Source organism: Salvelinus fontinalis, unplaced genomic scaffold (genome assembly GCF_029448725.1).
Source record: "Salvelinus fontinalis isolate EN_2023a unplaced genomic scaffold, ASM2944872v1 scaffold_0162, whole genome shotgun sequence".
Classification (NCBI taxonomy): domain Eukaryota; kingdom Metazoa; phylum Chordata; class Actinopteri; order Salmoniformes; family Salmonidae; genus Salvelinus; species Salvelinus fontinalis.
The window spans coordinates 104684-128416 of NW_026600371.1; the positions used below are offsets into that span (position 1 = coordinate 104684).

The 23733-nt window shown below is 42.1% G+C and overlaps 1 protein-coding gene, 1 long non-coding RNA gene and 8 other non-coding genes across 10 annotated transcripts; 2 read left to right on the top strand and 8 right to left on the bottom strand.

Moving 5' to 3' along the window:
• Window positions 1-6362: 6362 nt before the first annotated feature.
• LOC129843769 (uncharacterized) lies at window positions 6363-7022 on the top strand. The gene is made up of 3 exons (XR_008757885.1): window positions 6363-6449; window positions 6625-6764; window positions 6858-7022. It is a non-coding gene; the product is annotated as an uncharacterized LOC129843769 (long non-coding RNA).
• Window positions 7023-13793: 6771 nt separating this feature from the next.
• On the bottom strand, window positions 13794-16175 carry LOC129843767 (zinc finger protein 775-like). Its single transcript, XM_055912366.1, has 2 exons — window positions 16038-16175; window positions 13794-15714 (listed from the first exon to the last, which is right to left on the bottom strand). The coding sequence occupies exon 2, from the start codon at window positions 15605-15607 to the stop codon at window positions 15212-15214; it is 396 nt and encodes a 131-aa protein (XP_055768341.1). The 5' UTR covers window positions 15608-15714; window positions 16038-16175; the 3' UTR covers window positions 13794-15211.
• A 1105-nt stretch (window positions 16176-17280) lies between these two features.
• trnay-gua (transfer RNA tyrosine (anticodon GUA)) lies at window positions 17281-17369 on the top strand. Its single transcript is given in 2 exon segments — window positions 17281-17317; window positions 17334-17369. It is a non-coding gene; the product is annotated as a tRNA-Tyr (tRNA).
• A 697-nt stretch (window positions 17370-18066) lies between these two features.
• trnae-cuc (transfer RNA glutamic acid (anticodon CUC)) lies at window positions 18067-18138 on the bottom strand. Its single transcript has one exon. It is a non-coding gene; the product is annotated as a tRNA-Glu (tRNA).
• A 916-nt stretch (window positions 18139-19054) lies between these two features.
• On the bottom strand, window positions 19055-19126 carry trnae-cuc (transfer RNA glutamic acid (anticodon CUC)). Its single transcript has one exon. It is a non-coding gene; the product is annotated as a tRNA-Glu (tRNA).
• Window positions 19127-19463: 337 nt separating this feature from the next.
• On the bottom strand, window positions 19464-19535 carry trnag-ccc (transfer RNA glycine (anticodon CCC)). Its single transcript has one exon. It is a non-coding gene; the product is annotated as a tRNA-Gly (tRNA).
• Window positions 19536-21753: 2218 nt separating this feature from the next.
• trnae-cuc (transfer RNA glutamic acid (anticodon CUC)) lies at window positions 21754-21825 on the bottom strand. The gene has a single exon. It is a non-coding gene; the product is annotated as a tRNA-Glu (tRNA).
• A 337-nt stretch (window positions 21826-22162) lies between these two features.
• trnae-cuc (transfer RNA glutamic acid (anticodon CUC)) lies at window positions 22163-22234 on the bottom strand. The gene has a single exon. It is a non-coding gene; the product is annotated as a tRNA-Glu (tRNA).
• A 1002-nt stretch (window positions 22235-23236) lies between these two features.
• Window positions 23237-23308, bottom strand: trnae-cuc (transfer RNA glutamic acid (anticodon CUC)). The gene has a single exon. It is a non-coding gene; the product is annotated as a tRNA-Glu (tRNA).
• A 337-nt stretch (window positions 23309-23645) lies between these two features.
• On the bottom strand, window positions 23646-23717 carry trnae-cuc (transfer RNA glutamic acid (anticodon CUC)). The gene has a single exon. It is a non-coding gene; the product is annotated as a tRNA-Glu (tRNA).
• Between the last annotated feature and the right edge of the window lie 16 nt (window positions 23718-23733).

Genomic DNA, 23733 nt, shown 5'->3' on the forward strand with positions numbered 1-23733 from the left:
GCTAGCTAGCTACGACTCTTTGTGTCCGAAGATCCCCAGCGTGCTAGATCATGATTTACAAAGTAAACATAGCTAACAACATACAATACTTAATTTCCCCAAAATATAATACCGGTATTAGACGTTTCAAACTAAGCTAAAACGGGTTAACAACCTTTAGTTTCTGGAGCTCCACAACTTCAGACATCTTGCTTTGTTGTAGTGGTAGGTCATTCGCGAACGAACGACTCTCTTTGAACGGCTCTTTTTGGTGACCGTCGGGAACCGAATTGCAGCTGTGAAAGAGCCCTTAATTTGGCTTCCTGATTTGCATAGCCTACTGTTATTGCTTTTTGAGCCCCAGAATCCAGACATCGATTATCTGCTGACAAATTATAAAAATATTCACTGAAGATGGTAATTGCTCAGTGCAGGAACAATCTAGTGAGGAGCCTCAGTCTAGTTCGCGCTCATTTTTTCAGTGCATTACATTTCTTTCTCAATTTGTTTTTGCAGGCCATCTAATAATCTGGTCAGGTAAAAATGTATTTGAACTCAAATTTCACGATCTGGTAGGCACATTTTTACGATTTAAATTATATATTGACATCATGGTTTTAGGTCAATTCCTAAGAACTACTGAACGAAAAGCCCGTTGGGAGCAAAATTAAATGATACCAGTCACCGAAAACACTCGGAATGCCCGTTACGACTTGGATAATTAAATGCGGAATCTGTTTCATCCATCAGAAATCGACCCGTCTGCTTCTTCAGTAAAATCCCAACCGCTTTGAGTTGGTACATTGCTATCATAAATCTTTTTTTGTTTTTGTGTGTAAATTCGGTGTAACTTTAGTAATTTGCTTTGACACAATGAAATGTATAGCCTAGTTTTTCATGTAAAATATCTTTATTGATAGGCCTAAATCGTTCATTATATACATTGACCCTTACTTTTTTATCCAACAGATTTAGAAGGGAAAAATGAAACAATGTGACTCCAATACATGCGGTATAATCAATGGAATTTCGGATATGGCAATGCGTTGCGTCACAGACGGTACAGTATTCTCACTACATTATGATGCATATGCATTGACAAATAATCATGTTCAGAGGCATTTTGCTCTTTCCTGTCATGCTGTGCAATGGAGAACGACGTTTTAAAAAGCTGTCAGGTAAACACTTTTGCTTTCACCTTTGCATTTTGCTAAACTTGTAAACAATTGTCTAGCCTAAGTATTGTGTAATTGAAAAGGTAAAATAGACGATTGTGTACTCCAATAATATGAAGTCTGAACATAAACAGTAGAACTATGTGAATCAAGCCTAATTGTCATCAAAGTTTACAAGTCCCATGCTCTGAACTGAGCTACAAAGGACTACAAAGTGAACTATTCTTGTGTGATGAGTAACCTTGCCTGAAATGTGTGTTATCTGTCTGAGCTAATGCCTAGATTTAAGCTCAGTGGGCTAACACAGTCTTGTGACATGCAGTTTGACCTCGGTTCAAACCCAGTCAGTCTCATGGTTGATGCTAGGCGGTATCCTTGGGACATCCTATGGATCTGACCCCTGGCAACAACCATCTGGCCAACACACACAGTGAGGGAGTTCTATTACGCTGGCCTGGGTTGAACCAGGCAATGGCCAGTCACATCATTGGGTGAAAGCAGGGAGGAAGGAGCACCCTTCTCAATACAACAGTAATCTGCGCCAGTCGGTCATGTTGTCAACAAGGCAGCATGGTGCATCTTCCAGAAACACATCTCTTTTGCATAAAATAGATGTTTGAATTTTCAAACTAGTTTTCATTGGGAAGGCAGATAAAGCGTTTTTATCAAAGCAATCACTTTTGCATGTGAAAACACATAATCCTACTCATCACTCCATGAGCGTAATAATTACGTCAATTTTGTTTTGAGCCGACTTCGCCTTCGGCCAGAGCGGGGCACCTGGCTCACCCCCGGGAGGCGGTGCGGTTCCAAAACGAATGCAATCACTTTTCACCCAGTTTAAACTCCTCCCACCGAGGTAACCCGGGCCACATAAACTAATCCCCTCAGTCTTGTGGTGTGGATATGATCTGGGTTCAATCACAGTCAGTCTCATTGGTGCCATTGGACCTTGATCGCACAGTTGATGTCTATCAGCTACTGGGGTGTTGTGAGATGAGGTCAGGGAAGGGGTGAAGTGTAGCGGTGGTTCCGTGAACAGAATAACCTTGCCTAATACTTGAGCTAGAGCCTAGGCATTCGCTCAGCAGTGGGCTAACACAGTCTTGTGGCATGCAGATGACTCCAGTTCAAACTCAGACACAGTGGCGTGTATTTATAGATGCCAAGGGAAGCCAGGCTTTCCCAACTATTTGTCCAATAAAAATATAAAATAATTTCTCTTTTGTCGCTGTGTTATCATAATTATCCGTAAATTCGCAAGTCGCTGAATCTGATTGCTTTTTTGATTTTTTTGGCCAATCAGCATTGAGCTGAGCTCAACTGTGGGTTGTCCTGGTGCAGCAAAATGCCCCCCAAGGGAGGTCGATTTGGCTTCACACCAATCAAATCACATCCTGAGCAAAACGTCATCATTGTCAGAAAAAGGTGTTGATTTCTAGTCTTCTTGTGTTGATGTCTTGCAGTAGCTAGTTTGCTAAATCGGCCCTTTCCTGAGGTATGGATGGAGATGGGGATTTGGACTTGAGGTGATGGAGATAGGGATTTGGACTTGAGGTTTTGACTTAATTCTCTGTACAGGCCAATGATTATAACGGCAATTCTGATCTAACCATAAATTCAGGCCACTGGCCTGAGACGATTGAAGTTCAATATGTAGCCTAGTAGACTTACATTAACTAGCTAGCTAACATAATTGGTTCATTGTTGCCAAATGCAAGGAAGTTAGGACAGCACAAATTTTAGCTAGGTAGCCTATGAAAACAAACTAAAAGCGTGGGTTTGAATCTTGAAGCATGGATTCCGATTGGTCAGAACAGCATTGAATAGACCTTAGCACGGATACTTCCTGTTTGAGTTTCTGCCTATAGGAAGGGAGGAGCAAAATGGAGTCGTGATCAGATTTGCCGAAGGAAGGGCGGGGGAGGGCCTTCTAGGCATTTCGAAAAGTTGAGTAGCAGTGGTCCAATGTTTTACCAGCGCGAGTACTACAGTCAATATATTGGTAGAACTTTGATAGCGTTTTCCTCAAATTTGCTTTGTTAAAATCCCCAGCTACAATAAATGCGACCTTAGGATATGTGGTTTCCAGTTTGCATAAAGTCCAGTGTTGTCCTTTGAGGGCTGGCGTGGTATCTGCTTGGGGAGGAATATTGATCACAGTCAATGTGTTGGTAGAACTTCAGTAATGTTTTCCTCATTTGCTTTGTTAAAATCCACAGTTACAATAAATGCGGCCTCAGGATCTGTGGTTTCCGGTTTGAATAAAGTCAAGTGTAGTTCTTTCAGGGCCATCGTAGTATCGGCTTGAGGGGGAATATACACGGCTGTGACTATAACCAAAGAAAATTCTCTTGGGAGGTAATATGGTCAGCATTTCATTGTGAGGTATTCTAGGTCGGGTGAACCAAAGGACTTGAGTTTCTGTATGTTATATCAATCACACCATGAGTGGTTAATCATGAAACATACATCCCCGCCTTTCTTCTTCCCGGAGAGTTCTTTATTCCTGTCTGCGCGATGTACTGAGAACCCAGATGGCTGTATGGACGGGGACAGTATATCCCGAGAGAGCCATGTTTCCGTAAAACAGAGTATGTCACAATGCCTGATGTCTCTCTGGAAGGAGATCCTCGCCCTGAGCTCGTCTACTTTATTATCCAGAGACTGAACATTAGCAAGTAATATACTCTGAAGCGGTGGATGGTGTGCACGCCTCCACAGTCGGACTAGAAGTCCACTCCAAATACCTCTTCTCCGCCGGCAGTGTTTTGGAGCAGCCTCTGGAATAAGTTAAATTGCCCTGGGGGGTATGAACAAAGGATCCAATTCCGAAAAGTGAGGTACTGCCGTTCTGATATCAAAAAGTTCTTTCCGGCTGCATCTAATAACACAAAACATTTTCTGGGCTAATAATGTAACAAATAACACACACACAAAAAATACTGCAAAGTTGCTTAGGAGCTAGAAGCAGAGCTGCCATATCTGTCGGCGCCATCTGTTCTGTTCTTAGGACACTGTTGTTCAGAGGAGCTAGCCAACAACACAGCTAACACAATAACTTCAAACTGAAGCTGGAAAGACTGCAAACTACCCGCACTTAGTTTCATTTTACCTCTTTTCACTTGACATTTCTTTGTATATTTCCATAAAAATCATGCCAGCCGATTCGTGATTTTGACTGGCTGAGAAATGCTGTCTGTCTCTCTCTCTCGTCCCAAAACCCGACCCCTACACGTTCATTACTATGGGACAGTTGGAGATTAAATTTGAATATTGAAACAATGTTGCAAATGTCGGAGAGACAGACAGCAGGGTTTATACAAATCTCTGCTGTTGAAAACTCACTGTTACTATAAAATAATTGTTAAATAGTGTCTAGATGCTTTTTACAGTGGAGATCAAGTTTTAACTTCCCTGCCTGGACTGACGAGACAGTGGATTATGCAGTCAGATGGAACAGAGTAAATAGGCATTTTAACATCATAGATTTAGCCGGTGGTAATTTGTGGAATAGACACTGGCTGGAATTAGCTTTAAACCAATCAGCATTCAGGATTAGATCCAGCCGTTGTATAAAGAGCAAATATCACAACATAAGTTGTAATATGGCTTTTTTACTGTCTTGGCTTTGTCGTGGAAAATCGTATTACAAATATAACACTTACAAGAACTTGTGAATTCAATAAAGGATTTTAATACAAAATATCAAACGCCGTGTCAGTCCGCGGAAAAGACCAACTTCCATAAGCACTGGCTCTGTTCTTATACACATACATCAAATGAGTCTATCCCACATGCAAATTAAGTTCCTTCCCTTGGTCCATCTGCCACCATTATCTTTCAGTTTAAGCTTCCTGCTTGTTCACGCCCAATAAGGCCCATATCTGCTTTCAGTTAGGTTATAATGGTGGCAGGACCTCTTCTTGTCCTAAAAATAATATATGTCCATCTCTCCTATGGGGCTATGTCTTTGGCCTTCGTACTTATGTTTAGCTTGCTGTGCTCTTTGGTATGTTTGCCCTTATTAGGATCAGCAGACTATGTGTCCCTCTAACATTAGTGTGTCCAGCTGTCCTATGCGCCTATGTGTCATATTTGGCATGACAGTGAGTGGCAGGGAGTTGATATAAAAAACAAATAGACTGGCACTCAGGCTATAGCAACAGTAGTTCATTGGGCGTCAACCTATGATGACATATCAGCCTCGCCGCCATGTCATAATGGTCGGATGAACTATCACAAGTGAATTTGTAAGAAATACATTATTGCTATGTTGCTGTTTTCAGGAGAAGACCTCAAAGCCCCTGTGTCAGATACCCTCGCGACCAGAGAAGCAAACACGTCCACTGAAAGGGAAGCCTCCTCAGATCATGATAGAAACAAAGCCGTCAGTGAGCAGCAGATTGCCTGCCATGACAAAGCTTCCGGTCCTACCTGGGGTCGCCTTTAAATTTCATAGAGCCAGCCTGGGTAAAAAGGTAAGCAGAACATATATTTAACGGGATACAGTATAACATTTTTTAAAAGAACATCCACACAATAGAATGGTGCAGTAGAATAGAAGAAGGGTCCAGTAGAATGGTGCAGTAGAATAGAGGAAGGGTCCAGTAGAATGGTGCAGTAGAATAGAAGAAGGGTCCAGTAGAATGGTGCAGTAGAATAGAGGAAGGGTCCAGTAGAATGGTGCAGTAGAATAGAGGAAGGGTCCAGTAGAATGGTGCAGTAGAATAGAAGAAGGGTCCAGTAGAATGGTGCAGTAGAATAGAAGAAGGGTCCAGTAGAATGGTGCAGTAGAATAGAGGAAGGGTCCAGTAGAATGGTGCAGTAGAATAGAAGAAGGGTCCAGTAGAATGGTGCTTTAGAATGGAAGAAGGATCCAGTAGAATGTTTATTTTTTTTGTTTATATCCTTGTTCCTTCAGTTGTATCAGCCTACATCTGATTTCAACCTCAGTGACCCAAACTGTCACATTATGAGGCCGACGTACAACAGTTTGCATGACCCAAACCTCAGTGAATACTACCATCAGAAGGAAATGCATGAGAAGTTAAAGAAGCGAAACTTCATCACTAAAGAGGACAACGTAAGTTTGAAGTTAATATTTTTGTTTCTGAACAGTGTAGTAGAAGACTGTAAGCTTTACCGATAGTTAACTCCAGGAGTATTATAGCAGGAAACATTTTGATTCTCTCTCTTCTCAAGGTTGTATGCTCATTAAATGAGTATAACACATACAAACATTACCTGGATACGGTCAAGACTGACCATCATAAAACGTACAGCAAAAAGTTGGTATGTGGGCAGTATGACTGCGTTCTTAAAATGTGAACTTCTGTGAAGATCACACATGTTATTTTCACGAGAAAATGTGAAATGATCATTCATCACTCTAAAAACAATGTAACATGTATTTTATTAGGTAGATAAGTGTTTAAAATGTACAAAAATTGTATTTATCCTATTTAAGAAGGAACAGATACTGAGAATGGTTCAGTTGCAAGAGGAAGGCCATATACCTAAGGACGTTACCCTGGAAGATATGATAGAGTACTTACTGAATAAAGGAGCACAGAACCTGAAGCATCTGCAGTCAACCATTGGTTCCAGGTAGGCAAGAAGTGCATGAGGTAATAAAGTAGAGTTATATAGGCCTACTCTGTGTTGGCAATGTCATGACTCATCTGTTTAATGTATTGATAGGGACAGGGGACAGAAATATGGCCTGCAAACTGCGTTGTATGACCAAGAGAGAGAGTTTAAAGAGGATTGGGTTTCTAAGGAGCGATCCAGGCTGAAACTCATTGAAAAGGATGTGAGGCACGATTTGAACAAGGCCAAGTATATGAAAGAGGCCAAAGAAAAGCGCATTAGAAAGGTACAAATGTCACACTTTCATCATACTTCACAAAACTACCCACAATTATTTTCAAGTTTGAATAAATCATAAAAATTAAGAAATAATTTTACCTCAACTTTTGTGGATGCTAAGTTGCTATTTTTGGACTCAATGTTCTTCACAGAAAATGTGCATTCTGGAGCAAAAACAGGCTATTCAGTTGAGGATAATGGAAGAGGAGTTTAAAAACCCCCAGGAGTTTGAGAGGTTGAGAGAGGCCTCTATCAAACCAAATAAGCTGCTGGAAGAAATATTTGAAAAACCAGGTAAGATTTCATTTGAATTCATCACACAGTTAAGCAATGTTTAAATGACTATGCCAAATGCAACCTACAAGGAGCAGTTGAATGTGTTGTGCTGTATATCATATCGTATTTTGTATTTTTTTTAAATAAAAAAAATCTATTATAGCATCTGCTCAGCCTGCTCTCAAACCTGCTCACTCCAAAACTGTAAAGAAAACAGTTTCTCTGTCAGGTAAGAACAATTCCTTACTAAAGAACCATAATTTCATTACGAAATATCTTTCAGAGTATGTTCATAGCCAGTGAATGCTAAATTAAATCAAATGTTTAAAATGTGTGTGTGTTATTAATAGGGAAATCTAAGGAAAAGCCAGCCATGCTACAGAGGAGACCAAGCCCTCCACCACTCCAGAGGAGACCAAGCCCTCCACCACTCCAGAGGAGACCAAGCCTTGCACCACGCCAGAGGAGACCAAGCCTGGATGGTCTGGCACCGCTGAAGGGTTTCCAAGAACCTGTTTTTAGGATCTTCAAAGCCATCAAGGGACAAAGCATCCCAGACAGAGCTCAGCTGAAATCTGTCATCCTCGACCACTTAGGCTCCAAGCTTGTCAGGAAGCAGCTGGCGGAGTCAATCAGGGATGAGGTCAAACTGACGCTTCCAGGGTCTACACCAGTGGCACAAAGGGCTCTGAGTGCCAGAATCGCTTACGATGTGTTGAAGTGCGTCTCTCGAGCGGCCAATCCTAGCAATGAACCTGCCTGCAGACTCCGTGGGGGAAACACAATCAAACCCAATGCTCAAGCAGATGATCCAGAACCAAAGGAGCGGATGGCCAACGGAGAAGACATAAACACCTATGTGACAACGTTGATCACTGACGTTCTGGAGGAAGTCCAGGAGCAGGTTATCGTAATGATCCGAGAAGACTCCCCTACCCAATTCAGAGTTGTCTCTGCAAAGGCCAGCCAAACAGCCATTGATGTGGTAAGCAATGTTTTGGAAGACATTAAACACTTATTAAATGAGGAAAACATTGAAGAGCTTGCACTAGACTGTGATGCTGAAGAAGGCACCTCAGGTATAACAAACATTCAGCCACCTGCATTGACTGCATTAAAAAAGGCAGACCCCGAGAACCGGCGAGATTCCTGTTCAAAACTAGAAGGTGTCGCCTGTGACCTTATTAACACTGCATATGACAGCATCCTATTCGTGCTGGCTTTTCCTGAGCTTCAGGGTGAAAGAGATGAAAAAGCTCCTTCCCTGACTCTGGAAATACTTCCCTTGGAGCCAGTGATCTCATCTTTATCCAACTCTCCCAGTTATGGAATGGTGTTTTCATCTAACACTTCAGAGGTTGCAGAAAACAACAGTAAGACAAGCAGCTCAAAGGTCTCCGCAGCTGCATCAACCTCGTCCCAGGAGACGGATACCACAACCACTGTAGAATGCAAAGAAGAAAGAGTAGAGAATGGAAACACCAGTGAAACAGACAACGTCCTTTCTGTCCCCTCAGTCAATACTGAAGAAGTTGTTTCAAAGCCTATTCTCTTGCACAAGGTGAAGAAAGAAAATGCAGCCACCAGAAGCGCTTCTCTTCCCAACCTGTATGGACTTGTTGTAGATGCAGTTATGGATCACTTCAGCACAGAACCCTTCAAAGACAATCTGGCCCAATCAGTGAAGAATGAGGTGAGACACACCCTTTCTATGCCTGAATGTGGATTGTTGAACCTTCAAATTGATAATTACTTTGAGAGGGAAATGCTAGAGGATATGCTGAAGGAAGTATCCCGACAGTGCGGAGGAACAAGCTCTAGTACCGTGGCTGAAGAGGCCTCAGATGAAGAAGAGATCTACAGACTAGAATCTGCTGCAGCACAACTGATACAGAAAGTTTTCCAGGAGGTCAAGACAAATGTTGTTGTCAAGATCAAGAAGGGTTCTCCCAAGAGATGTCTATCCCCAGAAGTAAGTCAATATATTAATATTGTATGTACTGTGTAATGTTGTATGCAACATTTATATGTGCTGTGTGATGCCAGGACACTTTTCCTACAAGGGAGGTCATGTACACTGAGTATACTAAGCATTAGGAACACCTTCCTAATCTAATATTGAGTGGTGTCGAAAGCATTCCACAGGGATGGTGGCCCATGTTGACTCCAATGCTTCCCACAGTTGTGTCAAGTTGGCTGGATCTCCATTGGGTTGTGGACTATTCTTGGAACTGTTGAGCGTGAAAAACCTAGGAGCGTTGCGGTTCTTGACACAAGCTGGTGTGCCTGGCACCTACTACTATACCCCGTTCAAAGGCAATTCAATGTTTTGTCTTGCCCATTCACCATTTAAATGGCACACACATGGTCCCAGTGCTTAAAAATCCTTCTTTAACCTGTCTCCTCCCCTTAATCTACACTGATTTGAAGTGGAATCAACAGGTGATATCCATAAGGGATCATAGCTTTCACCTGGTCAGTCTATGTCATAGAAAGAGCAGGTGTTCTTAATGTATTTGTGTTGATGTTTTATCTGTGTTGATGGTGATCTGATTGATTGTTGATGTGATTGTTGATGGGGATGCTTCTATTTGCAACACCAAGATAAATTCCTAGTATCATTTGTTCAGTGGTGGAAAAAGTACCCAATTGTCATATTTGAGTAAAAGTGAAGATACCAATAGAAAATGAAAAAATGAAGTAAAAATGAGTCACCCAGTAAGATACTACTTAAGTAAAAGTCTAAAAGTATTTGGTTTTAAATATATCTAAGAATCAAGAGTAAAAGTATAAATCATTTCAAATTCCTTATATTAAGCAAACGAGACAGCACCATTTTTTTGTAATTTTAAATTACAGATAGCCAGGAGCACACTCCAACACTTACAAATGAAGCATGTGTATTTAGTGAGTCTGCCAGGGATGTTCTCTTGATAAATGTGTGAATTGGACTATTTTCCCATCCTGCTAAGCATTCAAAATGTAATGAGTACTTTTGGATGACAGGGAAAATGTATGGAGTAGAAAGTACTTTATTTTCATGAGGAATGTAGTGAAGTAGAAGTAAAAGTTGTCAAAAATATATAAATAGTGACGTACAGATACCCAAATAAACTACTGAAGTAGTACTTTAAAGTATTTTTACTTAAGTACTTTACACCACTGCATTTGTTGCATGGCGATAAATTATTCTGATTCTATCTCCAAAGGTAAGCCGAACAGCCATCAATGCTGTGAGCAGTCTTCTGGGTGACATGGAGACAACTGTGATGGCCAGTGTTCCATGTTCTTGTACTACTTCCAGAGCAGATATGGAAGGAATGCTCTCTGAGGCAACAGGCGAGCACCCAGCGAAATCAATGGCCTCTGCAAAAGTTGAGTTGATCGCTGATGATTTAGTGGAAGATGCCATCGATATGTGCAGTGAAATGATTTTAGACGACCAGCCACTAGCCCTACTACATGACAATCCTGAAGAAGGTAAATCAAATGTTGTTGTTCCTGGACCAATTCAGAGCAGCCTGTCTGGATTTGATGAACGCCACACAAAATCACAGGTCCTTGCAGTAAAGATTGAAGACCGTGAGGTAAAGCCAATTTTGATCCAAGACACAGCGCTCATATCTCCAGGTGAGAAGAATACGGATGAAAAAAGAGTCATTAGAGTAAGTTATGTCTTTAACTCATCCCCTAGAAGGAAAGCTCACCAGGCCACCAGAAGCACCTCTTTCCCTAACCTCTATGTCACCCTTGTGGATGGAGTTCTGGACCAAATTAGCACAGAACCTTTCAAAGAAACCCTGGCCCAATCTGTGAGGAATGAGGTAAGACATTCTGTCTCTTTGCCTCAATTTGGATCGGTGAACCTCAAAAGCGAGGACTGTTCAGAGAAAGAAATTATTGAGGATATGTTGAAAAGTGTATCCAGAAAACTCAGTAAAGATCAGGCTTGTCAGCTGACCGGGAAAGCCAGTGAGATGATGAATGCCAACGTAGATGCCATTTCACTTACCCCCAAACTACAGTCTACTGCCAAAGACCAAATCATCAAAGTTCTGGAGCAGGTCAACACTAAAATAATCAATATGATTAGACGAGATTCTCCCAACAGGACGATTTCCCCCAAGGCAAGCCAGACTGCCATCAATGCTGTCAGCAACATTTTGGGTGCTATGGGAACCTCTCTCAAGGCAAGCAACACACCATTTGTTCCTAATGTGGCTGGACTCCAGCCTGACCTAGATGATGTAGCATCTTACTCAACTGAAGCTTTTGAGGGATATCCAGGGATCTGGATGTCATCCCTGAAGATAAAATATATTGCCTCAGGCCTCATGGACACTGTCTGTGATGACCTACTGGATGAGGATGGGTTCCTCAGGCGGAGCGCTGGTGCAATATCCTCACAGGAAGACCTTGATCTTCAGAAAGTGATTACTTCAAAACCAGCATCCCCAGTCAATTGCATGCCCGTCAAAGGATGCCTGTCAATGTCCTACCTTGATGCTTTGAAGAATCCTGAAGACATTGAAAATGCTACTCACCTCAGTAGAAGCATTGACTCTCTCTCCGTAATTGGTGTGCCTACTTCAACCTCAAAGGAAGTTTCATACGACACAGAATCGAAACTGACACAGTTGCAAAAGGATGCCTCTGCATCATCCTCACTTTATGCCATGAGCAACTGTCGGAGCTCATTGGAGTTTCCCTCCAGTCGATCCGATATCCCTATTGACAAAGAGGCCCAAAGGATTTCCTCCACATACGAAGAAGACAGTCTGTCCAAATCCCTCCTGACCTCTTCCCAATCAGTCTTCAATGTCTCTGGCCTCGTCCCTACTCCTCCAGAGGGAAAGCCAAAGGTGAGGCTGCCACGGCGCCCAGTGCTTCGCCTTAGGAAGGTTCCAGAGGAGCCCCCCAAAAAGATGCACATTTACACAGTTTGCAGAGATGCTTTTCATTTCCCAACTGAGACAATGCGATCAACCAGTCCATCATCATTCGAGGGAGAATTCTCAACTCCAGAGTCCCAGAGGCCAAGGTAATACTGTCTTTCTCATAGTCCTAATCTGAAAATCTTTTTAACACCTAGCCCACTGTTGATATTTGAACAGCCTTGATTCTAAATGTTTTTATTTTTGTAGAGCTTTCGTAGAGCTTCGAGAACTCTGTTATGAAAAGCACTGCACATATTAAATGTATTTTTTTATTCATTAAGAGCGGTGGACAGCTCAGACAAGGAGTCTATCTTTAAAATAGACTCATCCAAAAGACTCATGGCAGAGATAATGCTGTCTGTTCGGGAGTACGTTGTTGAGGCAAAGCAGAGCGAGTTGGCCGCACATCTGGCTGCGCTGTCGCCTGACAATGAGATGCTCAGCACTTTGGCTCAGAGTGGGACACCCCGCACCGATTCATGAACTGCCTCCAACACCTCTCCTCACAGCGAGAGTGATAACTGACTTGGACATACATGGTAGAAGCATTTGCTTACATTATTTTGAATCACATTGAGCTATTAAAGAATGCATTTATTTTCTAAAAAAGACAAAAGCATTTATTTACAATGTGTAGTTTTTCTTAGATGTAAGTGTTACGTTAGGAATATTAAATAGAAAATTAGGAGAGAGTAATTATATATCTTTGGTGACATTGTTTAATTGTACGTTTTATATCCAATTGAACTCATCTCATGCAATTATTTAGGCTACCGACTCCCCGACAGTTCCTCTACTTCAGCCAGTGATTCTATACCGTCTCTTGGCTCTGTTCCAGCATCTTCAATTTGATACCCATTACATAAAAGTGTGTAGCTCGCCTCCGCCACCTACCAGGCTTGAATGGTTTATGAGAGCGTGAGGGGGCAAAGCAGAGTGTTTGTTATACGGGTACTCTCTGCAATCTATTCTGATTTATCAACCACAGATTTATGAATTGCATGCCAATTTTTAAAAGGGAAATCCGCAGTTGCTACATCCATTTTGGACGTATAAATGAATATGTACTCATTGATTCTTGGAGAATATAACCTATAAATGCCTCACGAGCTAGATTCAACTGTCATACCTCATCAGAACCCAAAATAGACACTTTTTTTACCCCAAGAACACCAAATAGATGCTTTTTTTATCCCAATGTTTAAAAACAAAGTAAATGTAAGCAAACACTACATAGCCTCAAAACATGGTTAAAACTATAATTTTGATATCATGGTTGGTCAGTCCTTGCATCCATAGCTCTGTCTATGTATTTGAGAGTTGGTACATTACTTCAGCCCCCTCCTTATGCTTTGTTACCAAGAACAGGGGTGGCTAGGACACTTTGTTATTGTTTCAACTGCCGATTGCCGCTTTAAGATGAAAGTGAAAGAAATAAAAAGTTCTTCTAGCAATACTTAATACCCAGACCAAGTGAAATACGTATTGTCAAGAATTGTTTTCTCAATGAAATACAACAGTATATGTTATGCTATATATGTGGACAGACTCAGGACAGAATACAATATTTTATCATTACAACATAGAAGCATGCATTGGATATAATGTACACAGTGAATACCAGCTGCTTTGGCGAAATTACATTTGTTAAAACAAACAAATAAAATATGTAGGCTAATATTTGTAGTACAGTAAAAAGGGTCAGTAGAGAAAATGACCTTGATCAGAATAAACTTTGTTTTCACTAGCCACAAAGTCAAAACGGGCTCTATCGTAAAAATGTATGTATTTTCATTTTTGCTCTTCATGTTAAGGTTAGGGTTAGGCATAAGAATAGCATTGTGGTTAGGTTTAAAATCAAAATGTAAGAAGAGAAATTGTAGAAACTGGCGGGTTTGTAGCTGTGGAAGCTAGTGACGACCAATAAACTTTGAGAGAAACCTAACTCAACAGGGGGAGATCTATTTCTGTTCAATCAGAATGTGAAGGGGTGATTTTGCTTTGTGTGTCAATCCCCTCACACTATTCTTACCGCCACAGTAATGATAGAAGTTGTAGTAGTAACAGTCAATGTACTTCGTAATCGTGCAAATTAAAATGTGATATAAGAAAAAACAATAACTGTATGCACAGGTCAATCTGTCCCACACATATGTAGACGCTTTACTCGAGACACTTAAGTCTCCTCAACAAAGCAATAGAATTTGCAGGTTTAGAATTCCCCCATGATAGCACAAGACCACTAGCATGGCTACCAGTCTGTTTAGCTAACATACCACTCCTTGTACTCTGTGCCATTGCCAAACAATAACCTTATTTCCAACAACAAATCAGTAACTCCTCGCAAAATCCAGCTGCATATTAAACGCTGAGATTGAAGAAAGGCCAGTCTCTATGGCGCATAGCACAAGGAGTGGAACGTTAGCTAATCAGAGGGGTACCCAGACTACAAGACCACAACATTCTAGTCAGAACGTAGATTAGAATGTTACGGCCATGGAACATTTGGTGCCAACAAGTAAACATAGACGGACGGTAGTTTGCTGCAGTTACTCTGTATATCTACAGCTTTTTAATCTTTACACAAGTCTTTCTCCAGGCAGTGTTTCTGAGTGAAACACTTGCCACACCGCTCACAGCCAAAGGGCTTCTCCCCAGTGTGCACCCTCTTGTGAGTTTTAAGGTTACAGAGGTAGGCAAAGCTCTTGCCGCAGTAGTTGCAGATGAACGGACGCTCCCCCGTGTGAGTAAACTGGTGGGTCTTAAGAGTTTGTTTCGTACCGAAAGCCTTCCCGCATATCTCGCAGCCGAAAGCCCTGCGGTGACTGGTGGAGTGTGCGATGAGAGCTTTCTTATTGTGAAACGTCTTGCTGCACGTCTCGCAGTCCAACCTCGTGCCGAAGCCGTGAGCTGCCACCATGTGATTCTTCAGGCTCTGGGCGTGGCAGAACGCCTTACCACACTCGTGATTCTTCAGGCTCTGGGCGTGGCAGAACGCCTTGCCACCATGTGATTCTTCAGGCTCTGGGCGTGGCAGAACGCCTTGCCACCATGTGATTCTTCAGGCTCTGGGCGTGGCAGAACGCCTTGCCACACTCGTGATTCCCCTCTCCTGTGACAGAGCTGGTGCTTGTTGAGGTTGTTCATCTGGGAGAAACCCTTGCCGCACTGTTTGCAGACGAACGGCCTCTCCCTCGTGTGAACCCGCTCGTGGATTATCACCTGGCTACGGTAGTTGAAGCGTTTGTTGCAGTATGAACAGGCGTGCATTTCCCTGCCCGTGAGGAGGTCGACCATCTTGTTTTCTGCGACACTGGGGGTGAAGCTGACGGTGTCGCCCTCTGACCCCGGCTCAGACTTGACCCACATCTCCAGCTCCTCTCTGAAGTCTTGGCTGGTGTCTTCTTTCTCGGGCTCTGCTGTGGAGCTGTGGTACGCCTCTGACTGGCTCTCATCATCTTCTAGGGACAGGCCACCTGCAGAAACAGTATGAGTCAAGTGACGGTTTTGGAGCATTTGTTGACAATGACAACGTAGTTTAGTGCGAAGTATCAGAACAACATGCGTTTTAACATTCAAGTTAGTTTTCATTTAAAGTCAGCTTTAACATAAGATAAGATAGATAAGCTAATTACTGGTTTATCCCTGTTGGGAAATGTTGGTTGCGGCTCTGTGCATACATAAAAACACATATTCAAACAGAGAAGGGACAGTAAACACAGGTAGAAAAAGTGCAGTTCACACAACAGAACACTGTCAACATGATCACAGTGTTAGTAGTATTGTTAGATATAACTACCATTTCCTTCTCCACCGATAATGATGTACTCTGCTTCCTCCGGGTGACTAGCCTCCACAACCTCCTCTGGCCTGTCCTCACCTTTAGGGTCTGGTTGTAAAATGATCTGTTTCACGTCAGGAAACTGCAACAAATAGGACGTTTAAACGTTTAAACTAACATTATACCACTTCTATAACATACAAGCCATTGCACTCCAAAGCTAACGTTGTATGTGGACACAAACTGAACAACATGGGCGAGTGACTGCCACTGACCGACAGGTACTTCGTATTTTAGATCAATACTTTTCTCTCTGACACAGGGCGGTTTCTAATGTGATATGACAACATGTACTGCTACACTCGCTATTCAATGGTTGTCAATATACCGTTAATATACCGTTAATATACCGTTAATATACCGTTAATGCTAAAAAGTGGTCAATTTGGTAAAACAAGAACATCATGAGAGGCGTTGTACCATCCTAGTCTTATAATTAATTCATACAATACTCCATCCATGTAGCAAGGCCAACATTGACATACAGCAGTTCAAGGACCAGACACCATAAATACGAATGTTAACCAACTTCCTTCTTCGCTGCGATGCATTGGTTTCTCCCACTTCGATGGCAGCGTCCACTCCATAGTGCCTCTCACTCACAACCAACTGCTTGTCCGGAAACCACTGGTCCCCCACAGCTTTATTATTCTCTGCACACATTTACATTTACATTTAAGTCATTTAGCAGACGCTCTTATCCAGAGCGACTTATGTAGGCTACTTATAGTGACTTTTTACATGCATGATTACACAGAGCTAGCTAAATCGCTATAAGAGAACATCGTCACACTCAACGTACGGATCACGTCGCAAAGCTGAACTTCTAAAGATATATCAACAGAAGAGGTGCCCCGCTTTGGTCTCTCGGTCCCGAACTCGATTTGCATACAGTGCAATGCCTTCCGAAGAGCGTCGTTCTCTCCCTGTTGTCGGAATATCTCCGAGAAAAGAAGGGCAGAACTGTAATCGAACAGTTTTATAATCTCTGCAACGGCAGACGTCGTCAGCGTCTCCATAACTGTAGAAAGTTGTGCCTGGAAAGACCCGTTTGTAGACATTTCGGCAGTTCTGACGAGCGTTCAATACACGGAAATCTCACGTTGGCTGAATGGTCAACGTTGATCAACATCCGGTAGAAAAGATTAAACTCAATGTTACGGTACAATCATGAACGTTTTGCTCCAAAGTCATGCATGTCCCTTCGATAGCTCAGTTGGTAGAGCGGAGGACTGTAGAACGCTAAATGCTGAAATCCTTAGGTCGCTGGTTCAAATCCGGCTCGAAGGAGGACACTTTTTCTACCTCATCAATGGGCCCCAAACAATATTTTTAACTGTTCGCACATCCCCCTATAGAGAATAATATGTGCATTTCCAGTTTCCTTAAAGAATAGTCTAGGTGTACGAATCCAAGCATACAGAAGAAAACAAAACACTTCAAGTTTATCAAAAAGTTCTCCACATTCAGTAGCTCAGTTGGTATAGCAGAGGACCGTAGAACACTGTACATGCTGAAATCCGACTTGAGGAGGACCCTTTTCCTACCTCATAAATGCCCCTAAAAGATATACATGTGCCTGTTGTTCGCACATTCCCCTATAGAGAATAAAACGTGCATTTCCAGTTTTCTAATTAGGAAAGATTCCAAGTTAACTCACAAAATATTAAAAAAGGATTCAGAACGCATAGGATAATCCACATTTCCAAATCATCTTAGTCCTTCGATATCTCAGTTGCTAGATCGGTGGACTGTAGGATGGTAAATAATAAACATTTTAGGTCGCTGGTTCAAATCCTGCTCCCTGGAGGATGTTTTTGTATTCATGTCATAAATGTAGCATGAGTCATCAAGATATTAAAAAGTTCACAATGACTTATAATATATTATTATAGTGGTATGGATAGAGTTGCAATGTAAAATCGTACGTATGTGCGATAACCTACTAAATTCATTGTGACGGGTTGCACAAGTCGCAAAAGCGTAGTTCCCTGACCGGGAATCGAACCCGGGCCGCGGCGGTGAGAGCGCCGAATCCTAACCACTAGACCACCAGGGAAGGATACTCTTGTGCAAAATGGCCCACAATTTGAAATGGTACATACAGTTGAAGTCAGAAGTTTACATACACTTAGGTTGGAGTCATTAACACTCGTTTATCAACCATTCCACACAAATCTTGTTAACAAAGTATAGTTTTGGCAAGTCGGTTAGGACATCTACTTTGTGCATGACACAAGTAATTTTTCCAAAAATTGTTTACAGACAGATTATTTCACTTAAAATTATATCCTGGCTTTAGAATCTTCTGATAGGCTAATTGACATAATTTGAGTCAATTGGAGGTGTACCTGTAGATGTATTTCATGGCCTGCCTTCAAACTCAGTGCCTCTTTGCTTGAGATCATGGGATTTTCAAAAGAAATCAGCCAAGACCTCAGAAATAAAATGTAGACGTCCACAAGTCTGGTTCATCCTTGGGAGCAATTTCCAAACGCCTGAAGGTACCACGTTCCTCTGTACAAGCAATAGTATGCAAAACAACAGCAAAGGACCTTGTGAAGATGCTGGAGGAAACAGATACAGAAGTATCTACAGTGAAACGAGTCCTATATCGACATAACCTGAAAATGCCAGACTACAGTTTGGGGACAAAGATCCTACTTTTTGGAGAAATGTCCTCTGGTCTGATGAAACAAAAATAGAAGTGTTTGGCCATATTGACCATTGTTGTGTTTGGAGGAGAAAGGGGGTGTCTTACAAGCCGAAGAACACCATCCCAACCGTGAAGCACAGGGGTGGCAGCATCATGTTGTGGGGGTGCTTTGCTGCAGGAGAGACAGGTGCACAACTAGAACACCAGGGAAGGACACTGCAGGGCAAATGGTTTTGTAATTTGAAGTGGTAAGTATGTGCAATAACCTACTAAATTCATTGTGACAGGTTGCACAAGTAAACAAGTCGCAAAAGAGAAGTTCCCTGACCGGGAATCGAACCCGGGCCGCGGCGGTGAGAGCGCCGAATCCTAACCACTAGACCACCAGGGAAGGATACTGCAGTACAAATTGGTCCACAGTTTGAAATGGTACATACAGTGGGTCAGAAGTTTACAAACACTAGTTTGGCTGTGCCTTTAAACAACTTGGACAATGACCAAAAATGATGTCCTGGCTTTAGAATCTTCTGATAGGCTAATTGACATAATTTGAGTCAATTGGAGGTGTACCTGTAGATGTATTTCATGGCCTGCCTTCAAACTCAGTGCCTCTTTGCTTGAGATCATGGGATTTTCAAAAGAAATCAGCCAAGACCTCAGATATAAAATGTCAACCTCAGAAGGACACTGCAGGGCAAATCGTTTTGTAATTTGAAGTGGTACTGATATTCCCTGACCGGGAATCGAACCCGGGCCGCGGCGGTGGGAGCGCCGAATCCTAACCACTAGACAACCTGGGAAGGATACTGCAATTCAAATTGTTTCACAATTTGAAATGGTACATACAGTTGAAGTCTGAAGTTTACATACACTTAGGTTGGAGTCATTAAAACTCGTTTGTCAACCATTCCACACATTTCTTGTTAACAAACTATAGTTTTGGCAAGTCGGTTAGGACATCTACTTTGTGCATGACACAAGTAATTTTTCCAAAATTTGTTTACAGACAGATTATTTCACTTATAATTCAGTGTATCACAAATCCAGTGGGTCAGAAGTTTACAAACACTAGGTTGGCTGTGCCTTTAAACAACTTGGACAATGACCAAAAATGATGTCCTGGCTTTAGAATCTTCTGATAGGTTAATTGACATAATTTGAGTCAATTGGAGGTGTACCTGTAGATGTATTTCATGGCCTGCCTTCAAACTCAGTGCCTCTTTGCTTGAGATCATGGGATTTTCAAAAGAAATCAGCCAAGACCTCAGATATAAAATGTCAACCTCAGAAGGACACTGCAGGGCAAATCGTTTTGTAATTTGAAGTGGTACTGATATTCCCTGACCGGGAATCGAACCCGGGCCGCGGCGGTGAGAGCGCCGAATCCTAACCACTAGACAACCTGGGAAGGATACTGCAATTCAAATTGTTTCACAATTTGAAATGGTACATACAGTTGAAGTCTGAAGTTTACATACACTTAGGTTGGAGTCATTAAAACTCGTTTGTCAACCATTCCACACATTTCTTGTTAACAAACTATAGTTTTGGCAAGTCGGTTAGGACATCTACTTTGTGCATGACACAAGTAATTTTTCCAAAATTTGTTTACAGACAGATTATTTCACTTATAATTCAGTGTATCACAAATCCAGTGGGTCAGAAGTTTACAAACACTAGGTTGGCTGTGCCTTTAAACAACTTGGACAATGACCAAAAATGATGTCCTGGCTTTAGAATCTTCTGATAGGTTAATTGACATAATTTGAGTCAATTGGAGGTGTACCTGTAGATGTATTTCATGGCCTGCCTTCAAACTCAGTGCCTCTTTGCTTGAGATCATGGGATTTTCAAAAGAAATCAGCCAAGACCTCAGATATAAAATGTCAACCTCAGAAGGACACTGCAGGGCAAATCGTTTTGTAATTTGAAGTGGTACTGATATTCCCTGACCGGGAATCGAACCCGGGCCGCGGCGGTGAGAGCGCCGAATCCTAACCACTAGACAACCTGGGAAGGATACTGCAATTCAAATTGTTTCACAATTTGAAATGGTACATACAGTTGAAGTCTGAAGTTTACATACACTTAGGTTGGAGTCATTAAAACTCGTTTGTCAACCATTCCACACATTTCTTGTTAACAAACTATAGTTTTGGCAAGTCGGTTAGGACATCTACTTTGTGCATGACACAAGTAATTTTTCCAAAATTTGTTTACAGACAGATTATTTCACTTATAATTCAGTGTATCACAAATCCAGTGGGTCAGAAGTTTACAAACACTAGGTTGGCTGTGCCTTTAAACAACTTGGACAATGACCAAAAATGATGTCCTGGCTTTAGAATCTTCTGATAGGCTAATTGACATAATTTGAGTCAATTGGAGGTGTACCTGTAGATCTATTTCATGGCCTGCCTTCAAACTCAGTGCCTCTTTGCTTGAGATCATGGGATTTTCAAAAGAAATCAGCCAAGACCTCAGAAATAAAATGTAGACGTCCACAAGTCTGGTTCATCCTTGGGAGCAATTTCCAAACGCCTGAAGGTACCACGTTCCTCTGTACAAGCAATAGTATGCAAAACAACAGCAAAGGACCTTGTGAAGATGCTGGAGGAAACAGATACAGAAGTATCTACAGTGAAACGAGTCCTATATCGACATAACCTGAAAATGCCAGACTACAGTTTGGGGACAAAGATCCTACTTTTTGGAGAAATGTCCTCTGGTCTGATGAAACAAAAATAGAAGTGTTTGGCCATATTGACCATTGTTGTGTTTGGAGGAGAAAGGGGGTGTCTTACAAGACGAAGAACACCATCCCAACCGTGAAGCACAGGGGTGGCAGCATCATGTTGTGGGGGTGCTTTGCTGCAGGAGAGACTGGTGCACAACTAGAACACCAGGGAAGGACACTGCAGGGCAAATGGTTTTGTAATTTGAAGTGGTACATATGTGCAATAACCTACTAAATTCATTGTGACAGGTTGCACAAGTAAACAAGTCGCAAAAGATAAGTTCCCTGACCGGGAATCGAACCCAGGCCGCGGCGGTGAGAGCGCCGAATCCTAACCACTAGACCACCAGGGAAGGATACTGCAGTACAAATTGGTCCACAGTTTGAAATGGTACATACAGTGGGTCAGAAGTTTACAAACACTAGTTTGGCTGTGCCTTTAAACAACTTGGACAATGACCAAAAATGATGTCCTGGCTTTAGAATCTTCTGATAGGCTAATTGACATAATTTGAGTCAATTGGAGGTGTACCTGTAGATGTATTTCATGGCCTGCCTTCAAACTCAGTGCCTCTTTGCTTGAGATCATGGGATTTTCAAAAGAAATCAGCCAAGACCTCAGAAATAAAATGTAGACCTCAGAACGACACTGCAGGGCAAATCGTTTTGTAACTTGAAGTGGTACTGATATTCCCTGACCGGGAATCGAACCCGGGCCGCGGCGGTGAGAGCGCCGAATCCTAACCACTAGACAACCAGGGAAGGATACTGCAATTCAAATTGTTTCATAATTTGAAATGGTACATACAGTTGAAGTCTGAAGTTTACATACACTTAGGTTGGAGTCATTAAAACTCATTTGTCAACCATTCCACACATTTCTTGTTAACAAACTATAGTTTTGGCAAGTCGGTTAGGACTTCTACTTTGTGCATGACACAAGTAATTTTTCCAAAATTTGTTTACAGACAGATTATTTCACTTATAATTCAGTGTATCACAAATCCAGTGGGTCAGAAGTTTACAAACACTAGGTTGGCTGTGCCTTTAAACAACTTGGACAATGACCAAAAATGATGTCCTGGCTTTAGAATCTTCTGATAGGCTAATGGACATAATTTGAGTCAATTGGAGGTGTACCTGTAGATGTATTTCATGGCCTGCCTTCAAACTCAGTGCCTCTTTGCTTGAGATCATGGGATTTTCAAAAGAAATCAGCCAAGACCTCAGAAATAAAATGTAGACGTCCACAAGTCTGGTTCATCCTTGGGAGCAATTTCCAAACGCCTGAAGGTACCACGTTCCTCTGTACAAGCAATAGTATGCAAAACAACAGCAAAGGACCTTGTGAAGATGCTGGAGGAAACAGATACAGAAGTATCTACAGTGAAACGAGTCCTATATCGACATAACCTGAAAATGCCAGACTACAGTTTGGGGACAAAGATTCTACTTTTTGGAGAAATGTCCTCTGGTCTGATGAAACAAAAATAGAAGTGTTTGGCCATATTGACCATTGTTGTGTTTGGAGGAGAAAGGGGGTGTCTTACAAGCCGAAGAACACCATCCCAACCGTGAAGCACAGGGGTGGCAGCATCATGTTGTGGGGGTGCTTTGCTGCAGGAGAGACAGGTGCACAACTAGAACACCAGGGAAGGACACTGCAGGGCAAATGGTTTTGTAATTTGAAGTGGTACGTATGTGCAATAACCTACTAAATTCATTGTGACAGGTTGCACAAGTAAACAAGTCGCAAAAGATAAGTTCCCTGACCGGGAATCGAACCCGGGCCGCGGCGGTGAGAGCGCCGAATCCTAACCACTAGACCACCAGGGAAGGATACTGCAGTACAAATTGGTCCACAGTTTGAAATGGTACATACAGTGGGTCAGAAGTTTACAAACACTAGTTTGGCTGTGCCTTTAAACAACTTGGACAATGACCAAAAATGATGTCCTGGCTTTAGAATCTTCTGATAGGCTAATTGACATAATTTGAGTCAATTGGAGGTGTACCTGTAGATGTATTTCATGGCCTGCCTTCAAACTCAGTGCCTCTTTGCTTGAGATCATGGGATTTTCAAAAGAAATCAGCCAAGACCTCAGAAATAAAATGTAGACCTCAGAAGGACACTGCAGGGCAAATCGTTTTGTAACTTGAAGTGGTACTGATATTCCCTGACCGGGAATCGAACCCGGGCCGCGGCGGTGAGAGCGCCGAATCCTAACCACTAGACAACCAGGGAAGGATACTGCAATTCA